Below are 22,571 nucleotides of genomic sequence, written 5' to 3' on the forward strand. Positions count from 1 at the left end.
TAAACATTGGATGTTTTAAGCCCTTGTCAGTGTTTTTATGACACTGATTTGGAAATGTAGACATTCACACATTATGCATCTGTCTCTAAACATCACATTCATGCAGACCAAATTCAGAGAATCATTTATAACAATCCCACAGAAACTAAATCTTAAAGGGGTGTGTTAGTAATATTCAGGTAGAGCTTTGTCATGGATACAGTTCATCACCTGGGACTTAGATTACCCTTCTTTTCCAGCACACCTCCAGTAAAATCCTTTTTTTTTTTAAATTTTTTTTTTCAACGTTTATTTATTTTTGGGACAGAGAGAGACAGAGCATGAACGGGGGAGGGGCAGAGAGAGAGGGAGACACAGAATCGGAAACAGGCTCCAGGCTCTGAGCCATCAGCCCAGAGCCTGACGCGGGGCTCGAACTCACAGACTGCGAGATCGTGACCTGGCTGAAGTCGGACGCTTAACCGACTGTGCCACCCAGGCGCCCCAGTAAAATCCTTTTAAATACAGAAGCTCCGTGATCCCAAGGGCTCGGTTGCCCTCTGTTGGTGTTACCCAAAGATTACTATGCCATGGCTTCTGTTTAGAAATTCACAATTGAAGAAGGTTCAGTGGAAGGAGGCTAGCTTAGAGAACAGAGCTAAGGACAAAAAGATTCAGAGTTACCGGTTCAGAGTTCTTGGAAGGTGTTCATTATGGAATGTGGCCAGGAGAATGGGCTAATCACCCAGAAGCTGGGACAGGGATCTGCATCAATCAATGGAGAGTCCAATTACATGGGGTAAGGAGTGTGTGTGTGTGTGTGTGTGTACGTGCGCGTGTGTGCATGTGTGTGTGTGTGTGTGTCTATTTATATTCTATGCTAGGGTTTTCCTTGGGATTTCTAAACTGGGAAGTATGGATGAAATGAACATGAAGCTACTTTTCTTTAACCTGTATATGGTATGGAGAGAGTCCCCTGGTGCTCAAGCTTCAATGAACATGTAGACATGAAAATAAGACCTAGAGTTCTGGTTGTCCCTCCCTATTCCTCCAATGACCTTAGAATTGCTGCCCAGAAGCAGGTCGAGTTCACTCATTGGCACTAGAGAGCTGGCTTTGTAATGAGGTTGCAGGCGCCTGGGGCTCTGGCATGTGGCTTCCGAGTTTTCCAAAGCCCAGGAGATCTCACAGGAGATGCGTCTTGGGTGAGTGTTCAACTTCTTTGATTCTGCTTGTGCTCCGCGATTTCTGTGAGGTGTTCTTGGCTTCTTAGCACTCCTGGTTTTCTAGATTGTTCTTCTACTCTTCCTCCTGTGGCGATATAGCTATGTCACAGTCATAGGTGTAATACTGCACCAAGAAAAATGTGATCCCCACCCTAAGCCGACATGGGTAGAGCATTCAACATAAGCCCCCGTTGACCTGCTAACTTAAAGTTCCACCCCCAGATCCTGTTACCTTCCCACATTTCAGATCCTGAACTCTGACCTCAAGGCCTCTCCATGCCTCTGGAAGCCCAAACCGGCTGCCCCATGGTCCTTACAGCATGGTAGTTCCATCATTGTTCGGTGAGCAGATCTGAGAAACAGCCCAGGGGAACCCTTCCATTCCCTTGTCAGCCACAGCTGAGCAGTTACAGGTGCTGAGGCTGAGTGGGTCTCAGGGAATGGACTCCAGGATGGGGTCTGCTTTGCTGCTGACCCCCAAGGGGTGTCCTGCTCTTTGTATTTCGTCCTGGTGTATAGTGGCTAAGGGTCCCATTGTCACACTCAAAAACCTGGGGTCATCCCTGGGCCATCTGTCTTCGTTAACCCTCATTTCCAGCCACCTGGAAAATCCTGATAATTTGACCCCCTTATATATCTCTTGATTCTTTTCCTCCTTTTTAACAGGTGCCCACTGACCTAGCTCATGTTCACATTGTCTCTCGTGTGGATTTATCCCACCATAACATAATCAAGCTGCCACCATGATTACTTGGTCCCTTAAATCTAGCCTATCTTGTAGACAGACTGTTCAAAGGGCCAGTGCTACCATTTTCCCCATAGATAAAGCTGCCGTGGCTCTCTGTTGGCCCCAGGATAGGGTCCGAGCCCCTCAGTCTGACCCAATCTTCCACAACGTGGCCACTGTCCATCTGTAACAGCACCACACGCCTCGCATCCTGGTGTTCAGAACTGCTCGACTTCTCCTGGACATCGTCATGCCCTTTCACCTCGCCTTACCTGTCCCCACGCTCCCCCTGCCTGGTATCCATCTCCTGCCTTTCTTCATCTGGCCATAGGCACCATCAACTCTAAAAACCTTGCTGGCACCCCCATGTAGGGTTAAGTGTCCTTTCTCTTTGTTCCTATAACATCCACTCTTGGGCTTTAAGAAAATGTATTTGAGGGGCGCCTGGGTGGCTCAGTCTGTTGAGCATCTGACTTCGGCTCAGTTCATGATCTCATAGTCCGTGAGTTCAAAGCCCCGAGTCAGGCTCTGTGCTGACAGCTCAGAGCCTGGAGCATGCTTCAGATTCTGTGTCTCCCTCTCTCTCTCTGCCCCTACTGCACTCACACTCTCTCTCTGTCTGTCTGTCTGTCTCTCTCTGTCAAAAATAAATAAACATTAAAAAATTAAAAAAAAAAAAGAAATTGTATTTGAAATCTGTATTTTCCCCCCTCTTCTCCTCTACTAGTCTGTAAGCTCCTTAGAGTGGGGGCCACTTGTATTCACCTTTGGGCCCCGAGGAAGTGCTTGGCACAGGGCGGATATTCTTGTAATAGTTTTTTTTTTTTTCTCATTGAGATAGGATTGACATGTAACATTGTGTAAGTTTAGAGTGTACAACATGTTTGTATATTTTAATATGTCGTATTTATATATTGCAACATGATTACCACCATAGTTAGCAGACGCCTCCATCATGTCACATAATTATCATTCCTTTTCTGCAGTGAGAACATCTAAGATCTAGTCTCTTAGCAGCTTTGAAGTATATAATATTGTTGACTGTAATCTCTATGCTGTGCGCTTGATCCCCAGAACTTACTCATCTTCTAATTGCAAGTTTATGCCCTTTCACCAACATCTATATATGAGATATTCTATAATTATTTTTTGAACTATATGGAGGACAGTAGGTGCAGAAAAGGGATAATAATAGTAACTGTGCTGAGTCTCATGAACTGGAAACTCCTAGTTTCTATGTTTTGCATCTGTGTTATCCAATAGAGTAGCCACAGTAAGCACTATTAAACACTTGCCATGTGGCTAGTGTAACTGATGAACTGAATTTTAATTATATTTAATCTATTTGAGTCTAAACTTAAATATCCACGTATGGCTGGTGGCTACTGTATAGGACGGTACAGTCCTAGACTTTCACCAGCCCTTACTTAGTCCACAGGAACATCTGACTAGTTCCTACCTCGCTCACAGCTCCCATGGAGCAAGGATGTGGGCATGGGGTGCTGGTGAATGATTAACAGCCAGCTCTCTGGAAAAGTTGGCCTATTTCCATGGTGTAAATAGTCCCACCACGCCCTGTTTCGAGCTACCAACGCGACATAACTGAATACGGGGTTGGGAAGAGAGGTGCGGTAACACACCATCTTGTTGCATAATTCCTCGATACAGACACGATAGGTGTAAATAACTCTGAGAACAAACCAACTCGTAGAATAATTAGAAAGTGGTTAATTTAGAGTACTTATTAACTTCGTTTTTAATATAACTTATTCAGTTATGTCTATGTACTTACTTTTTTATAATGGCTCTGTTTAAAGACAGTTCACAGAATTCCTGAAAATGTAGCTTCTGGCTGTCAGGAGCCAGTGTAAACCAGATCTTATCACTGGCTCCTAGTAATTAATCCAAAAAAGTAAAAATAGTCAAATGTAGGATTTCTTGTGGCCACAAGAGGGCACCATCAGATGAAATTAGAGTCTAGGAGGGATTTTTTTTTTTTTTTTTTTTTTTTTTTTTGCACTAGCTCTCTGGCAGAAGGCTCAGTTTGAGGAATGAGTTTGAGTCTCCTGGAAGACTAATTCTGGGAGAGCTTGTGGAAATTCATATAGATTCAGGCTGTTCGTTATTTTACAACGTAAATTCCAAACCTTTACCATTCCCAAATAGCGTCATCACTTTGTGTCTGAAGGCTTTTAATACCTAAGCTCCTAAATGAAAAGTTCCTTGCTGGGTTTTAAGTCTTGTCAGCAAGGGGAGGCAAGGATCTACCACGTGTCGAGTTCCTACAGTGTACTGGGTACTTGACATGCTTCATGCCACACGATCCTAAAAGAACGCCTTAGGAATCAGCTAACATCATAGAGAAGCTGGTCGACAGCCAGGTATATGAGCAACTCCCAATATAATAACCCGAGGGGGCTTGCCCTCTGCATCCCAGTAATTTGCACTTTTTTAATTCACACGAGGACAATCGGGAGTATATTGTGGGTCTGATGACCAGTATGACAGCAAACGAAATCTGCTGGCCTTTCTCTGCCTGGGACTCTATGAGATCTAAGAGCTCTGGGTTTTGGGGGGGTGAATCTGTGTCTTAGGGTCTTGCTGGGGAATTTATATCAAGGTTGGTTAGAGTGCACCCTTGGGGGGTGGTGCTTTAGGGATGCCCTAAATAGTCAGGAGAGTAACATAGTAGGTCTAACACTCCACTATCGAAAGCGAGGGAGAAACGGGCCTTTTTGTTTGTGGGTGGAATGAATTCACTCTCTTGATGCTTGATAGCGTCTGTCTATGCAGTGGTTCTCCAGGTTTGGTGCCTGGAAAAGAAGCGTCAGTCTTGCCTGGGAATTTTTTTAGAAATGTCAGTTTTCAGGCCCCACTTCAGACCTGCTGAATCAGAAACTCTGGGGGGCGGGGCCTGCTAGCCCATGGTTGTTTGTTTTTTTTTTAATTGTTTTTTCTCAACGTTTATTTATTTTTGGGACAGAGAGAGACAGAGCATGAACGGGGGAGGGGCAGAGAGAGAGGGAGACACAGAATCGGAAACAGGCTCCAGGCTCTGAGCCATCAGCCCAGAGCCTGTCGCGGGGCTCGAACTCACGGACCGCGAGATCGTGACCTGGCTGAAGTCGGACGCTTAACCGACTGCGCCACCCAGGCGCCCCAGCTAGCCCATGTTTTAATAAGCCGTCCGGGAGATTCTTGTTTTTTTTCTAATGGTTTTTTTTTTAATGTTTACTTATTTTTGAGAGACAGAGCGTGAGTGGGGGAGGGGCAGAGAGAGGGGGACACAGGATCCGAAGCAGGTTCCAGGCTCCGAGCTGTCAGCACAGAGACCGACACAGGGCTCACGAACCGTGAGATCGAGACCTGATCTGAAGTCGGACCCCTAACCGACTGAGCCACCCAGGTGCCCCACCCTCCAGGAGATTCTGATTAACAAGTGCACTCAAGTTTGAGAACCACTGGCCTAGCACAGAGTTGTCAAAACTGGATCAGGGGTGCCGGGGTGGCTCAGCTCGGTAAGCGTCCGTATCTTGATTTCGGCTCAGGTCATGACCCCAAGGTTGTGGGATCGAGCCCTGCATCAGACTTTGCACTGACAGTGTGGAGCCTGCTGGAGATTCTCTCTCTCCCTTTGCCCCTTCCCAGCTTGTGCCCTCTCCCTCTCTCTCTCTCTCTCTCAAAATAAATAAATAAACAGTAAAAAAAACTGGATGCATATGTATTCATTGGATCGGAGGAGCTTTAAAACAGAAGCAGTATCTCAGGCAAATCTACAGAGCTGAAAAGTAGGTTTGTGGTTTCCAGGGCACCGGGGAAATGGGGAATTGTGCGGTACAGGGTTTCTCTTTGGGGTGACGGAAATGTCTAATGTGTAATGAGATAGCGGTATATACACAGCATTGCTAAAAACCGCTGAATTGTGCACTTTAAAATGGTTACAATGATGTGTTTTATCTCAACTGGAAAAAAAAAAAAAGAAAAGTACTAATATGTTGGCCCCCCCTCTTAGAGCTTCCGGGTGGAGACCAAGCATTGGTGTCTAAAAAACATCTCTCCTGGTTGTTCTAACCTGCAGCCACGGTTGAAAATTAAGGCCACACATGGTGGCATCCCAGTGGAGGGGGCTGTGGTGTGAGCATCTGCCCCAGGCAGAGGGGGCGCGCAGAGAGGAGGGCTCAGGTGGATGTGCCCACTGGTCTCCTTGTAGCCCAGTGATGGGGGCAGAAGTGTCTGGGGCTCTACGCTCAGGTTGCGGTTTTGGCCTTTGCCGCGCAACCCTGCTCGTGTTCCCTGGTGGGTTGGCCTGTAGCTCTTTGGAAGGTTCTGAGGGGTGGGTCGTGGGAACATTCCTTAGAGAAGCGGGAAGCCCGGCACACGGTAGGCGCTCAGCCCGTGCCAGCGCCCTTTCCTTTCCCGTGTCCTGGAGGTCGATTCTGTGGGGATGTGTGCTGGCCGCGTCTCTCTCTGCTGCCCCCTCCCCCGGCTGCTGCTGGCCAGTAGGAGAATGGGGTGGGCTGGGGGCGAGGGGATCTCTGCCCACGCACGCTGCCCGCACCGGCTTCACCCCCCAGCCGGGACAGGGGCCTCGTGACAGTGCGGGACTCACCGTCTCCGCTGCCAGGTGAGCCCGCTCAGAAGGACGATACTGATCAGCAGGGGGACGCAGCCGGCCACTGTCGACAGAGAAGCAGTTCAGCAAAGGCGCTGGGCGAGGGCGCAGAGCGTTCCGAGGCGCCCCCCTCCCCCGACGAGCGAGGGTTTCCCGAGGAGGAGAGCCTTCCCCGGTCAGAACAGAATGCAGCTCCCGGGGGACCTGGGATCCTGGGAGGCTCAGGGACCGGGACGGGACGGGGGGACGGGGGCAGTGGGGAGCCGGGAAGGGGCGTGGAGCCTCGCTTCCAGGGGCTTGGTTCTTTCTGGGGGGAGTGAAGGGACAGGCACTGTCTTCAGAAAGCTTCAGAGGCCTCAGTTAAGGAGGCCACGAGTGAGGGCTGCCATGGTTGAAAGAAACGTCAAAATACAAGGATAAATGATAAACACATAAGCATCTCTTGAAAGTACTCATATTTCCCAAATGCTGCTTTCCTTCCTCCCTCCCTTCCTCCCTCCTTCCTTCCTTCCTTCCTTCCTTCCTTCCTTCCTTCCTCCCTCCCTTCCTTCCTTCCTTCCTTCCTTCCTTCCTTCCTTCCTTCCCTCCTTTCCTTCCCTCCCTTTCTCCTTTCCTTCCTCCCTCCCTTCCTTCCTCCCTTCCTTTCTTCCTTCCTTCCTTCCTTCCTTCCTCCCTCCCTTCCTTCCTTCCTTCCTTCCTTCCTTCCTTCCTTCCTTCCCTCCTTTCCTTCCCTCCCTTTCTCCTTTCCTTCCTCCCTCCCTTCCTTCCTCCCTTCCTTTCTTCCTTCCTTCCTTCCTTCCTTCCTTCCTTCCTCCCTCCCTCCCTCCCTCCCTTCCTCCCTTCCTTCCTCCCTCCCTCCCTCCCTCCCTTCCTTCCTTCCTTCCTCCCTTCCTCCCTTCCTTCCTTCCTTCCTTCCTTCCTTCCTTCCTTCCTTCCACCTTCCTTCCTTCCTTCCTTCCTCCCTCCCTCCCTCCCTCCCTCCCTTCCTCCCTCCCTCCCTCCCTCCCTCCCTTCCTTCCTTCCTTCCTCCCTCCCTCCCTCCCTTCCTTCCTTCCTTCCTTCCTATCTATCTACCTATCTGCCTACCCATCAAACCATCAGTCTTAGATGTGCCTGACACAGTCTAGTTTTCTTTTTCTTCTCCAAGCTCTATTGGTATATACCAGACATGTAACCCCGTGTACATTTAAGGTGTACAAAGTATGGATCTGATGTGAGTCCATATTACAAAATGATTACCACCATAGCAGTAACTACCACCTGCACCATGCCTCATAACTACTGTTTCTTTTTTGTGGTGAGAGCACTTAAGATTTACTCTTTTAGCAAATTCGAGTATACGACACAGTATTGTTAACCATAATCACCATGCTGTATGTTAGATCCCCAGAACTTATTCATCTTCTAATGGAAAATTTGTGCTCCTTGACCAACATCTCCCCGTTTCCCTCACCCCTACCCTCGCCCCAGTCCCTGCAACCACCACTCAGCTCTCTGTTTCTATGAGCTTGGGTGTTTTTTCCTCCTTCAAAGCCTGTTTTTCTCTCCTACCAGGAAACAATTGTACTGTTTATGGAAGGTTTGGGGTTTTTTTTTTGTCTCTTTGCATGCTTATACCGCATCTCTTCCCCTCACCTCCCTCACCTCCCCCCCTGTCCTTCCCCCTCCCCCCCCCCCAGGCCACAGTATATTTTATCATTTAGGATCTGTTCAGGAGGAACTTCTGGGGGCTGGTTGGGACTTCACACCCAGCTTACTCTAACTGATTACCGCGAGTTTATGTTGTTAATATCTGGATTAGTCTTTTACCCGTATAACTACTATACAGTGTAAGGAGGGGGTCATTTTAAACTAACCAACCAAACCCACCAGACCAACCAAGCGACATATCCCACAGTCTCTGTTTGGGGTATGTTTTGTCAACAGCAGAAGGGACCCCCTACCCACCTGCTATCTGATACTCGGTTGTGAATACGAATGACTCCGTGGTCATAGCCACTTCCGTATGTCTCTGGAAATCTGTGCAGAAGGGAGAGGAGGAAGTGTTCAGTTTGTGCTGATGATCAGACGCCACAAGCTGGGGAGTGTCAGGATTTCTCAGTGAGCGGGAACCCCAGAGGCTGGTGGAAGGGGTGTGAAAGACAAGGGTTTCACCCTTCTGCCCCGAGATACCACCCTCAGCCTGTTCTGTCCTCATCCTGACACTTGCTTTGGACACGTTTGAGGGGCGGGATGCGGGTGTGGCTCCCTGAGCCGTGGACTGGAGGGGTTGCTCTGGGAAAACCGCCTCCCCCCGTCTCTGGCATGACAATTTCAGGGCCCAGCTTTTACCCTCCCAGAAATTCTAGACGTACCTGTAGTACTTGCCGTTATTGAGGGACAGGAAGTGTCACTCCCAGGAGCAGCATCAGTGCTGGCTTGAGGCTCTTCGTCATCTGGAGGAGAGAGGAGGTGATGGAGGTGGAGAGCGGGGTGGGGGTGGGGGGTCTCACGTACACCCTGCCCCGCCCGCCCCTATCAGCTGATCCCCAGATCAGATCATAGTGCCATTCTCGGCAGGTTGTCTGGGGCCACAGTGCCGCGTGGCTCTCTGTCAGGGTTACAGGCAAGGGGGTAAGCAGTCCCGGCAAAGCTGGGTAACAGGGAATTTGGCCCTGATCCTGGCTCCGTGCAGCCCTGAGCAGTTCCTTGTTCTCACACTTCGTACTGAGCCCTGGTTTCCATCTGTGGCTTGGAAACCAGTCATCATACTACAAGTACCCCTGAAACACCAAATGAAACAGAAATGCACAAAAGGACAACTTTTCTCTGTAACAGGGTCCTCATTCCCTGTGGGTGGTTCCAGTTATCCAGGACGCTGCCCTGCCTTGTCGTCCTTTTACACGGGAAGTGACAGACACCCTGGCCAGTGGCTCACACTGCGGGAAGAAAGCACAGCATCCCCAAAGAGTCCAAGAGGAAGACACAGGGTATGGCAAGTGGTGGTGTTCGGGGATGTCGTCAAAGAGATATGACCGCCAACTGACCCGTGGGCTGGACCTGGGCACCCAGAGGCTCCTCACCCCCTCCTCTGTGAGTGGGATGTGGGTTCCGCTTGCCTTTCCTGCTCCCAGAGGCTACTCCAAGGGCAAGCCTTGAGATGGTGATGTGGTTGAGACCACCTGCACAGTATACGCGACTGAACCCAGTGAAGGCCTGTTCAAAAACTTTTAACATCTGGCGAGTGAGTGTGGAGATCCCTTCATCTCGCTCCCGCCCAGGACAAGCCTCCTGTGTAGGTTCCCTTTGCTTGTGACAACTGCCACCTACCAACAGTGGCCTTTGCCTGCCTCTTCCTTTGGTCTCTCCCTCCTGTGCTCCATTTATGGGGGCAGTTTCAGATTTCACCCAGGGAAACTCCTGGGGAGGGTTACCAACCGACAGGTGGTGAGCTAAGAATCCTGTGACACTTACAGTTGGTTACACGTAAGTAACCATGTACGGTTGGTTACATGTAAAAATAGTAATACGCTTTCGGAATGAAACTAGCAGACCTCAACCTAGGTGGGTGGTACACCTGTGTGAATGAGTGTGCATGTGCATGTGCGTGCGTGTACATGTGCGTGCTTGAATAGGCCCCTTCCCTGCACTTTTATCAAAGCACAGGTGGGGATTACAGAAGGAGAGGGGTCTGCTAACAGCGAGTGCTGTGCAAATAATGAGTTTACAATGACACACGCGTGGGTGGCAGGCTGGACCTGCCCTTTTGAACGGGAGGAAGCGTTGGCAGCTTAGAAGAAGTTGAAGTTCAGGGTCAGCTAGGAAGGGGCTGCATTATCACCAGTGCGGTGGCATCTGGGGTGCTCTGGGACACTGGCAAGGTCTTCCCTCCTCTTCCATTTCTGCCATTTATCCTTGCTCAGGGTACAGGAGACCTTAGGTGACAGAGACCTTACTTTATCTAGTCTATTTTCTAGAATGAGCAGAAACAGAGGCTCAGGGAGGTGAAGTGCTGTGCCCAAGATTATACGGCTGGTAGGTCAGGAATCCCATCCTGGCCAGCCCGATGGGAAAGCAGGGTGGTGGACCCACGAAGGGGCCACTGTACCTGGAAACCAGCCATCACTCCTTTCGCTTATGCACTGGAGTCGGGGCTGTGTCCATGTTGCCTTCCCACAGGTCGTTTTGCAGACACTCTTGGCAGGACCCCTCTTCAGGGCCCTGAATCCCTGCATGCACTGGTAGTGAACTGTCTGCCCCACCACAAAATGGTAAATTCTCCTCGAATCTTCATGTTCCCAGGGCGGAGGCTCCCTGCAGTGACCTGGAAGAGGAAAAGGAAATTCTCAAGGCAAGTTGGCGATGGCATGGTGAGTGAATCCCAGTTGCCCCTTCCTAGAGACTGGACCTTGGTTCTTATTATTTTGCTCATTCGTGCGTTCATTCATTCATTCTTTTATTCAACCAATACGTATTGAGAATGTCTCTGTGTCAGGAACTTTGCCAGGCTCATTGCAGGAAGGCACACAGACCCAGTGACTCCTGCAAGAGTGGACGATCGGTTGAGTGAGAAAGCAATGAGGGCAGAATGTACTGAGTATTATAGCTGAGCAGACACTTGCTGTGGGAACACAGAGGAAAGAGAAATTACTTCTGGTGATGGCGAGAGTTTCCATAAGTGGACAGGAGTGGGAAGGGCCGTCTCGGCTGAGGGACAAGGGGAGGCTCAAGCCCATTTGGGCCAATGAAATGTGCAGACCACTCTGGATCTCCACTGCTAAGTGAGGAGGTACATCCTCAGGTTGTGGCTTGTGGTCATCTTGGGGCCATGGCTGGAGGACTGAAGATAAAGCCAAAGCCGGAAGGAAGGAAGGGCTGAGAGAATCTCAGAGAAATGGAACCTGATCAAGCCATACCTAACGTTTGCCCTATGTGAGTCATGCCAAGGCCTCTGAAAATTCCTCATGCCCTCTAACCTTCCACTCGCCCAACTAAAACCCAAGCCTGACTGGTCTACAACCCCGGTGATCATGTCCTGCTCTGATTTATTCTCAGGATTCCCAACCCCACTCAAAATCTGCATATATGGAGCCACATGTACCCTCTCTCCCTAGACATGTGGAGCTATACATATGCCTTGACCTTACAGGCCTTCCACCGTCTGATTTCTTTTAAAGTATCTTCTATATAACCCCTCTGCTCCAGAGGGAAGTCCCAGGGGGAGCCGAGTGGTCCTGTCCTGCATGGTCTGCTCTAGTGTAGTACCTTGCAAATCATGACCGCACCTGTGATTTAGTCTCAGAATAAAATTTCTTTTACAGCCAATAAAATCCATAATGGTCCGAACCTGTTTAAATTACATTTACTTCTTTCAAGTGGAAACATCTCCATTAAGATGATCTTTGAAAGGGCCCTTGGCCAGAACTCAAGAGATGATTATCTCTTGAGTAAGGACAACAAATATTGACCTCCTGAGAAACCTTTCAATAACTGTGCAGGGGAAGATGGGAAAAAGAGAGAAAAACAATTAAATGTGTTTTGAAATGCCATTCAGTACAATGTTGGACGCACAACATAAAAACATCACGTTGCCACAACGCCCCTGGATTTGTCTTTTTTTTTTTTATAAGAGAAGCTGCAAATAAATTCAAATTAATTTAAAATAAGGAATCAGTTGAAAGATTCTCCAGTCTAATTCAGGAGACCTGAGGTCTTACTCCTAAGTGATGTGGGTTTAGCCAAGTATTTTAACCTCTCTGTATCTTAATTTCTTCAGTCAATCAAAGTAATAGTCCTGCTCCTTGACTCAGTGGGTTGTGAGGTTCAAATGAAATTATATACAAGATGATAAACTTTTTTGTAAGGTTATAAAATTAGCACAGGACAATAGGATCTTGTAAGGTCAGTGGGTCCTCCACAAGTCAGGCTTTCCTAACGGGCTCTATTTCTTCCTGATATAACAACCGGAGTGCAACATGATTCATTTTAGAGTTGCAGGAGCAACTGGGTAGTTAGTCATGGTGCCCACTCAGACCCAGCCCGTTAGCCAGGAGGTGCCTGCAGCTTCAGTACTCACCAGTGTGGTTCATTGTCTTAAAGGGAAAATGCAGAGTGTTTCCTTGAGGGCACAGAGGGTTGTGTACTCACATTGGTATCTTCAGTTGGCAGCGCTGGGCACAGTTAGTCCCAACACATGCTTTTTGAATTGAGTTCAATTGAGTTGAATTGAATTGAACTGAGCTGAACTGAATTAAGTTGAATTGAATTGAGTTGAATTGAACTGAATTGAATTGAACTGAACTGAGTTGAGTTGAATTGAATTGAATTGAATTGAACTGAACTGAATTGAATTGAACTGAACTGAATTGAGTTGAACTGAACTGAATTGGGTTGAATTGAATTGAATTGAATTGAACTGAATTGAGTTGAACTCTATTCAGCCAGCTTCCAAACCAGGAGGAAGCCCAGAGTCCAAGTTGGCTTGAAATGCTGAGCAGCACTACCACCTGCAAACACGATACAACAGTTCTTGTTTAGCTGATATCCTTAAAGAAGAGGGTAGTGGGACAGACTTCCCTCCTTTGGGGAACACACGCTAAGAGAACAGTTGGCTTCTGGGAGTCAGCCAGACAGCCACTCAGATGCACTTCTTACCTGGAAGGTTAACTTGGTCCGTGGGCTGCATTTGGCTCTGCATTCCCATGGGGCTTTTTCCCTTCTGTTCTTCAGGTTTAGGGATAATTTGTCCATCTGTGACCCTTGGGGCTAGAGAACATGGATAGAATGAAGCAAATCACTTCACAAATGCTTAAAATAGAAAACATTATTGTGTGTTCATTTACTCAAGAAGAGTGCCTTTCCACTGCCTGCAACATGCCCAGCAGTATTGGGGTGTGGGGGTTACAAAGAGAAGCCACACCCTGCCCTGCCCTTGGGGTGCTTTCAGCATTGGCCTGTCAGTATTCCCGTGCATGACAGCAGTGCCCTACAACATGTTTCTGAAAGAACTGGTAGATTTTCTGGGGTTTGTGTGTCTCCCCAAAGGGGAGTCCATTCTGCCATCCATCTGCCAACCTGTGGGCTGACTCCCTTGTCTCCCTAAAGCAGCTCATTTAAAAGTTAAAGGGATGAAAAACTTAAAAAAAAAAAAAAGCGGGGGGGTAGGTGGCACGGGGCTCCTGGGTGGCTCAGTAGGTTAAACCTCCAACTTCGGCTTAGGTCGTGACCTCACGGTTCATGAGTTTGAGCCCCACATCGGGCTCTGTGCTGATGGCTTGGAGCCTGGAGCCTGCTTCGGATTCTGTGTCTCTATCTCTGCTCTCCCCCACTTGTACTCTGTCTCTCTCTCAAAAGTAAATAAACATTAAAAAAATTTTTTTTTAATTTTTTTTTTCAACGTTTATTTATTTTTGGGACAGAGAGAGACAGAGCATGAACGGGGGAGGGGCAGAGAGAGAGGGAGACACAGAATCGGAAACAGGCTCCAGGCTCCGAGCCATCAGCCCAGAGCCCGACGCGGGGCTCGAACTCCCGGACCGCGAGATCGTGACCTGGCTGAAGTCGGACGCTTAACCGACTGCGCCACCCAGGCGCCCCCCCAAAAAAATTTTTTTTTTAAGTTAAAGGGATACAATCTTAAAGCAAGGAGGAGAGGAGCCTCCTACCACGCTTGTCTCCATCGTGAAGATTTTGGCAAAGGAGTTGAGCATAGGCACTGCTGTGAAGGGGGTGGGGGGTCAGGGTTCTAGCTGGAGGTCTGTGGAGGGTGTGCTGGGAACAGCAGAGCAGTGCTCTCCAGACTGTGCAGTCCACGCGTGGTATAGCTGAAACAGAATGCACTGTGGCTCACGGACACCATCTCCAGGGGTAAGAAATAAAAGGACAGGGGGTGCCTGGGTGGCTCGGGTGACTGAGTGTCTGATTCTTGATTTTGGCTCAGGTCATGATTCCAGGGTTGTAAGATCGAGCCCCAAGTCGTGCTCCGCTCTGGGTGTAGAGCCTGCTTGGGATTCTCTCTCTCTCTCTCTCTCTCTCTCTTTCTCTCTCTCTCTCTCTCTCAAAATAAATAAACTTAAAAAAAATGTTAAAGGACAAACAGACCCACCAGTTTTCACCATGTTCTGTTATCACAGAGTGCATAAAAGACCTTGTAGAGAAATTGGTCTCGTGAGAGCTTTCAGGATTCAACTGAGAACAAATGTTCAGTAGCAAAACTATGGTATTAGACCAACTCAGGCTTAGAAAGCCCCTTGGGGGTCATTCCCTCCAAACTCCACTCTGGGGAGGTGACCAGCCACCATCTCCCAGCGAGTGGCCCTGCCTTCTCTGTTCACCCTCAACAGCAACGATGAGGTTTGGGACCCTTAGTGCACAGCTGGTTCCAGTCACTGCGGGCATTGAGGGCCACGAGGCTCTCAAGCCAGGTTTTGAAGTCCAGAGATAAAGACATTCGAGGAGAGCAACTTCCTCCTCCTCTCTGCTTTCCTAGTGCAGATTTGGGGCCTTGCTCACACACCAGCCTGACCCGCCTGCGGGTTGTTAATCCTGCTCCCCCAGCCCAGCAAGGGGCTTGTGAGACTGAAGAAGAGGCAGCAACCTTTTGGGGGTAGTGGGGTCTTTGGGGGGAATACTCTTCATGTTTTGGAATGCCCTGACGCTGGGCTGGGAAGGCCCGGGACCGGTGATGCTTTCTGCCTGACCGTATATTTGACCTCGGAAGACATGCCCGGAAGACCCCGTGGTGGCCACAGTGAATATGTGGGTAATAGATAAGGCTCAAATTCAGTGACATGGGCTTCTCTTCCCTTTTTACTCTCATCGCGGGAGGAAAGGCCTCGCCCACTGCCTCTGCGTTTCTACCCAGAGCCTCTTCCTTAGGGCTGCGGGGAAGGGCACTGAAGGAGAGGGGCAGAGGCACCTCGGGGACTAGTTAGGTGCTCACGTGGCCGTGTCGCTGCAGGTAGAGCCAGGATAGGCGTGTGTCAACAATTTTAAAAAAATTGTGACAAGGAGCGCCTGGGTGGCTCAGTCAGTTAAGTATCTGACTTCAGCTCAGGTCATGATCTCACGGTCCATGAGTTCGAGCCCCACATCAGGCTCTGGGCTGACAGCGTGGAGCCTGCCCGGGGTTCTCTCTCTCTCTTTCTCTCTGCCCCTCCCCCACTTTCACGCTTGGTTTCTCAACATAAATAAATAAGCTTTAAAAAACTTTTTAAAAAATTGTGATAAGTTATACATAGCGTAAAACTTACCATATTCATCATTTTTAACGTACAGCTCAGTGGCATTAAGTGCATTTACAGTGTTGCAAACTAGATTTATTTTCAAATTGTTCAGTAATTATTAGTATAACATCTGTTCCGTCTCTCCCCGCAAAATGTAAGTTCTCTGAGTGTTGGGGATCCCGAGTGCCTAGATCAGTCCTTGGAACTGGGAGGCACTCCTTAAATATTTGTTCAGTGAACTATTTTCCAGGAACCACTGAAATGAGTTGCTGGATAGCCTGGGCTGCCCACTTTTCATCTGTAGGGCTGAGTGAGCAAAAAGCTGGAGCTCTGGCCCCCTCTGAGCTGTAGTCTTTCTGTTTCCTGTGGTGTCACAAAAGGGCACACTTACAGGTACTTATGCACCGGCATTTGTTTTCCCAGGAGGAGTGGCTTGAGTTTCCTGCACACAGCATGAAGGCTGACCCGTTGCTTATTCTGCGGAAGCCCTTCTTACATTCACAATTTAACATGGTGCCCGTCTTGTATGTGAGGGCTTTGAATGTGGCGTGTTGGATATCTGGCGGGTTTTCATCACACAGTTCTGCAAAGAAAAGGAAGCATGTTGGGAGGTCAGGACCTTCCGGTCACGTGCTCACACACTTAGCCTTGCCATGATTTCATCACACATCCCTGCACTTTATTTAATAAAGGATTTATGGGTACCCCACATTTTCCTAGAAACAAACTGAGACCGTTGCCATCGTCCGGTAGAAACTTTTGTATCCGAAACGGCTCAAAATGTAACTTCAACCAACTTCCTCTCCAAATTACAATATGTTTCGAACTAAATGAATAGAAATGAATGAGCTTTTATTCTGAATATGCCTCGTGCTGGGCAAATATAGAAAGAGAGGAGAGTACAGATTGTAAGAGGAAAGGAAGGAAGGGAAGCCATGTAAATTTAATTGAGGCACAACATGTATCTGTGAGAAATACTTTTCAGGAAATAAGGATTGTCGGAATTTCTATAAATAATGACTTCTTGCCATTTTTTCTTTTTCGTTTCTTTTCTTTTCCTTTCCTTTCCTTTTCTTTCCTTTTCTTTTCTTTTCTTTTCTTTTCTTTTCTTTTCTTTTTAAGAGATATGTGTAAAGTGCTGTACTCAAAGTCTGGCAAGTAGGAGATATATATTTTTGTATCCATCTGCCCATCTATGAGTTTACCAGATTCCTTCTCACACCACAAAGACCTGACCCTTTCTCAGCTCCCTCAATAATCGGCACTGGCTTCCCACCAAGGACACTTGAAATAGTGGCCAAGTGCCCAAGTATTAAGGGAGGAAAAAAAAGTGCTGCTCAAATCAGGTAAAGGATTCTATTGCATATCTTACAACAAGTTCTGCTTCAAGAGGTTCGATTTTTAGGAAAAAAGCCACAGGCTGGATAAAGAAAGTGGATAGGAAGACTTACAGCAAACAGAAGGTGAGAAAGGACAGCCTCTCCGTCCACCAGTACAGGCACCAAATCCAGTCTGGTTGCCGCACTGGCAAGGACACTCTACTGACTGCTTAGTAATTGCTCAGTTGGAGTGAAGCTTCTCTGTGCTCTTACTCTTTGCCCAGCATCTTACCATGTTGAAGGCCACCCTCATCATCCAAAACCCAGGATGATCCTGATCTCCTGAATAACAGAAAGTGGGAGAGTGCGGACAGCGTGCCCCACTTCTGACCAAAAAGGGACTAAATTGAAGCAATTTGAATGGCTCGGAGGGCGAGCAACTGAAAAGGAACACATAACATGTGCACTCGATACATACTGGTAATCATAATCGACAATAGGGCAAGAAAGGTAGCATGGTGGAACAGGGGGAAAAGTGGGCTTCTAGATCCCAGCTCCACCAGCTTACTAGCTAGATAGCTTCATTGCTTCTATTTATCTAAGGCAATCCCCAAACCACGCCCCCAGCAACTTATTTTGTGGACATCAATGCTGATTCTAAGGTTTACATGGAGTGACAAAACAACCCAGACTGGCCGACACAATATTGAAGGAGAAGAACAAAAATGGACGACCGAAACTACCCGACTTCAAGATTTACTGTCAAGCTACAGTAATCAGAACAAGGTGGTATTGGTGAAAGAATAGATAAATAGACCGATGTAACAGAATAGAGAGTCCAGAAACAGACCCACATGAATATAGTCACCCGATCTTTGACAGAAGAGCCAAAGCAATACCATGGAACCAGAACAGTCTTGTCAATAAAATGGTGGTGGGACAACAGGACATCCCTAAGCAAAGAAATGGAACTAGACACAGACTTTATGTCCTTCCCAGAAATTAACTCAAAATGTATCTGCACAGGTGAAGAAATAGGAACAAGTGACCCATTTGAAAAAAAAAGGAGTCAATTGATGGAGCATCTGGGTGGCTCAGTCTGTTAAGCATCCAACTCTTGATTTTGGCTTAGGTCATAATCTCACGATTCATGAGATCAAGCCCCACGTCAGACTCTACGGTGTGGAGCCTGCTTGGGATCCTCTTTCTCCCTCTCTCTCTACCCCTCCCCCACCCTCTCCCCCGCTCTCTCCCAAATAAATAAACTTAAAAAAAAATTTTTTTTAAAGGAGTTAATTGAAACAGAGTCTAAAATGACCCAGATTTGGGAATTAGCAGACAATTGACTGTCATTTATTTTTATAAGGAAAGTTTTAGAGGAACAAAGCCACACTCATTCATTTACATTTTGTCTGTGGCTGCTTTTGTGCTATAATGGCAGAGTTGAGTGGTTGCAACAGAGACTACATGGCCTACTAGCTGAAAATATTCACTCTCTGGCCCTTTAAGAAAAAAATTGTCAGCTACTAATTCTAAGGAAACATGATAATAATGAGTGAATCAATAGGATATCTCAGAAGGTAAAACAAAACTATAAAAAAAAAAGAACCAAATAAAAATTCTACAACTAAAAATTACAATATCTGAAATGAGCTCAGCCACACTTGAAGACAAATCAAATAGAAATTATCCAAACTGATGAGCACAGAGAAAAAATTTCAAACAAAAATTTGAATAGACCTTCAGTGATCTATGGGATAAGATCAGATAGCTTATCATATTTTTAATGCTTATTTTTTTTTATTTTGAGAAAAAGAGAGAAGCAGGAGAGGGGCAGAGAGAGAGAGGGAAAGACAGAGAATCCCAAGCAGACTCTGCACTGTCAGCACAGGGTCTGATGCATGGCTTGAGCTCACAAACCGTGAGATCATGACCTGACCCGAAATTAAGAGTGGGACACTTAACTGACTGAGCCACCCAGGCACCCCAGTCTATCATATTTAACTGAAGTCCCAAAAGCAATAGGAGAACAAGAATGGAGCTGAAAAAGCATTTGAGGAAATAATGGCCAAAAAAGGTCTGAAATTTGATGACAAACATTGACTTACATTTCTAAGATGCAGTTAGAAATGTAAGCAGTTAACTCCAAGCAGCATAAATATAAAGAAAACCACACCTAGGTACATCATAGTGACACTGCTAAAAACCAAAAATAATGAGAAAATCTGAAAAATAGAGAAAAAGGACATGTGACATACAGGGAACAATAGTGAGTAACGACGGACTTTTCAGCAGAAACAATGCAAGTCAGAAAATAAGGGTAGAATAGGTTTAAGGTTGTAAAAAGAAAAAAAGCCTGTAAGTCTGGAATTCTATCTAGAAAACATATCTTTCAAAAATGAGGATGAAATTAATATATTTTCAGATAAAAGAAAGCCTAGAGAATTTGTTACCAGCACACCTGCGTTATGAAAGATAATGCTGAAGGAAGTTCTTCAGGCTATAACAGAAATACAGATCTACAGGAAATAATGAAGAGTGCTGGTAAATATTTACATAAGTGGAAGGATCAGCTTTTAATTTCTTTGAAAGAAAACTGTTTAAAATAAAAAATCATGTATAGTGAGTTTTATTATAGATATAAATGTAAAATATATAACAACTACAGTATAAAGGTTGGGATAGAAAAGTGGAATGTTTCTATCATAAAGTTCTTATAATATGGAATGATACAATATTAAGTCTAAGGGGATTGTGATAAGTTAAGGATGCATGCTAGAAAGCTTAGAGAAACTGCCAAATAATAATACAAAGAGCATAGCTAAAAATGGCAATAAAAGACATAGAGTATTAAAATACTTATTTTGTTAGCCAAAATTAAGAGAGAAAAGGGAGAACAGAGGAATACAAAACCAAATGAAACCCCTGGGAAACAGACAAGAGGGCAGACTTAAAGTCAACCACATGAGTAATTATATGAACCATACACCAAACACATAAAATTAAAAGATGGAAACTTTGAGACTGGATAAAACAGCAGGACCCCAACTCTGTGCCGTCTACAAGAGAACATACTTTAAATACAAAGACAATGATGGGTTGAAATTACAAATTATAAAAAGATATAATGCAGAGTATGCATAAGAAAGCTGGGGTGGCTACATTAACATCAGAAGGTAGATTTCAAAATAAGAACCGGCATTCACAGATTACTTGATTGCTTACATAAAAGTACTAGGAAATCTGCAAAATAACTACTAGAACTTAGTAAATTTAGCAGTCTCAATATACAAAAATCACTTGTGGTTAGTTCTGTATGCCGGAAGCAACCAATTACAAAATTAAAAAATTTAAAAACAATTTCATTTATGATAGTATCAAAACTCGTAAAATACTCATGAATAAATTTACCAACAACTTGCAAGGCTTTTGGCCTGGAAACTCTGAAACATCACCAATATAAATTAAAGAACTATGTAAATGGAGAAATGTACAATGCTTGTTGATTGGAAGATTTATTTTTTAAAAAACGACGTCATTTTACCTTAAATTTTGCAACACATTCAATGCAGTTACGATTGAAAAAAAAATCCAACATGCTTTTTGGTAGAAATTGGGCAAGTTGATTCTAAAACCTCTTTGGAAACACAACAGACCTAGAATTTCTAAGACAATCTTTAAAAGAATGTACAAACTTGGAGAATTCACATCATCTGATACCAAGATTTTCTATAGGGCTCCAGGAACCAAGACAGTGCATATTGGTAAAAGGATAGACAAGTAGTTGGGGAGCCTGGGTGGCTCAGTGGGCTAAGCGTCCGACTTCAGCTCAGGTCATGATCTCACAGCTCGTGAGTTGGAGCCCGGAGTCAGGCTGTGCGCTGACAGCTCGGAGGCTGGAGCCTGCTTGGGATTCTGTGTCTCCCTCTCTCTGCCCCTCCCTGCTTATTCTCTCTCTCTCTCTCTCTCTCTCTCTCAACTAAATAAACATTAAAAATTTTTTACACAAAGGATAGACAAGTAGAGTAATAGAACAGAAAGAAAGTCCAGCAATAGACTCACACATGTACATTCAGTCGATTGTTTTATGGATATGCCATGGTAGTTCAATGAGAGCATGAAAATTTTCTCAACAAATGTCCTGGAACAAATGGATAAATTTATGGAGGGAAAAAGAACCTTACTCCACATATAAAAATTAATTTTATTATGCATCTAAACATAGGAGATCCATACCCTCAATTTGTCCATAATAGGTGTACATATAAAAGTCAAAACTTGTAAGCTTTTTTAAGAAAAACATTTTTAGTGTTTGTTTATTTTTGAAACAGAGAGAGACAGAGCACGAGCAGGGGAAGGGCAGAGAGGGAGACACAGAATCGGAAACAGGATCTAGGCTCCAAGCCATCAGCACAGAGCCTGACGCAGGGCTCAAACCCAAGAGCTGCGAGATCATGACCTAGCCAAAGTCGGTCGCTTAACTGACTGAGCCATGCAGGTGCCCCCAAAACTCTTAAGCTTCTAAGAGAAAATTAAGGCAAATAACTTTGCAAGTTAGGGATAGGCCAAGATTTCCTAGAGAGGACCCCAAGCGCACCAGCCATTAAAGAAAAATAAATTAAAAATTTCTTCTCATCCCCAAGACATTAAGAAAATTTAAAAAATAAGTGATAGACTGGGAGCAAATGTTTGCAACACATACATCGGACAAAAACGCTTGTGTCCACATTATATAAAGAACGATGAATCAATACTAAAAGGCAAACAATGCAATAAAATATGGGCAAAGACTGGAACAGTCATTCTCCAAATAAGACGGGTGACTGTCCATCAGCATACTCAACATCATTAGGCATCAGGAAAATGCAAATTGAAAACCACCTCGAAGTATTCCATTAGAACGGGCGATATAGATAAGACTGATGACAGCAGAAGTTGGAGAGGAGGTAGAGCTACTGGAACTCTCTTACATTACTGAAGGGAGTGTAAAACGATACCATTCCTTGGGAAGCTGATGGGTTTTTGTTGTTGTTGTTATTGTTGTTGTTTTTAGTGAAGTTACCTACCCTATGACCCAGCCTATTCCACTCCTACGTTATTTATCTGAGAGGAGTGAAAATGTATGTTTACAAGACTTCTACAAAATATTTATAGAGGCTTTCAATAATCTCAAACATATCGTGTTGAACAAAAGAAGACAGACACAAAATAGTACCTACTGTTGGATTCCATTTGTACAAAGTTCGAGAAAAGACAGAACTAGCGTGTGGAAAGAGATCAGAGGAATGGCTGCCTGTGGTGCCTGGGGTTGGCTCAAAGAAGCCAGGCAGGTGATGGAAGTGTTGATTACATGGGGGGTACATATTTGAAAACTCATCAAATGGTACACTTAAGAACTGTGCATTTCACTATAATTTTGCCTCAAGAAGATCAGTTGAGAAATAAACTTAGCTTTCAATGTTTTATCAGAAAAAGAAAGAAAGAAAGAAAGAAAGAAAGAAAGAA

At 45.8% G+C, this 22,571-nt stretch overlaps 1 protein-coding gene across 1 annotated transcript in view; it reads right to left on the reverse strand.

Annotated features, from left to right (window-relative positions):
* Window positions 1–428: 428 nt before the first annotated feature.
* Window positions 429–22,571, reverse strand: part of IL2RA (interleukin 2 receptor subunit alpha) — a 57,103-nt gene continuing 34,960 nt past the window's right edge. Inside the window, exons 2-8 of the mRNA XM_047065887.1 lie at window positions 16,139–16,330; window positions 13,178–13,288; window positions 10,632–10,847; window positions 8,899–8,979; window positions 8,492–8,563; window positions 6,542–6,608; window positions 429–1,290 (exon numbers count right to left, since the gene is read on the reverse strand). Coding sequence (XP_046921843.1) covers window positions 1,266–1,290; window positions 6,542–6,608; window positions 8,492–8,563; window positions 8,899–8,979; window positions 10,632–10,847; window positions 13,178–13,288; window positions 16,139–16,330 — 764 coding nt within the window. The 3' untranslated portion in view covers window positions 429–1,265. The remainder of the gene's footprint in view (window positions 1,291–6,541; window positions 6,609–8,491; window positions 8,564–8,898; window positions 8,980–10,631; window positions 10,848–13,177; window positions 13,289–16,138; window positions 16,331–22,571) is intronic.

The sequence above is a fragment of the Lynx rufus genome, unplaced genomic scaffold, assembly GCF_022079265.1.
Source record: "Lynx rufus isolate CCGP_SWC_20201006 ecotype Redwood Valley unplaced genomic scaffold, mLynRuf1.p SCAF_7, whole genome shotgun sequence".
NCBI classification, from domain to species: Eukaryota; Metazoa; Chordata; class Mammalia; order Carnivora; family Felidae; genus Lynx; species Lynx rufus.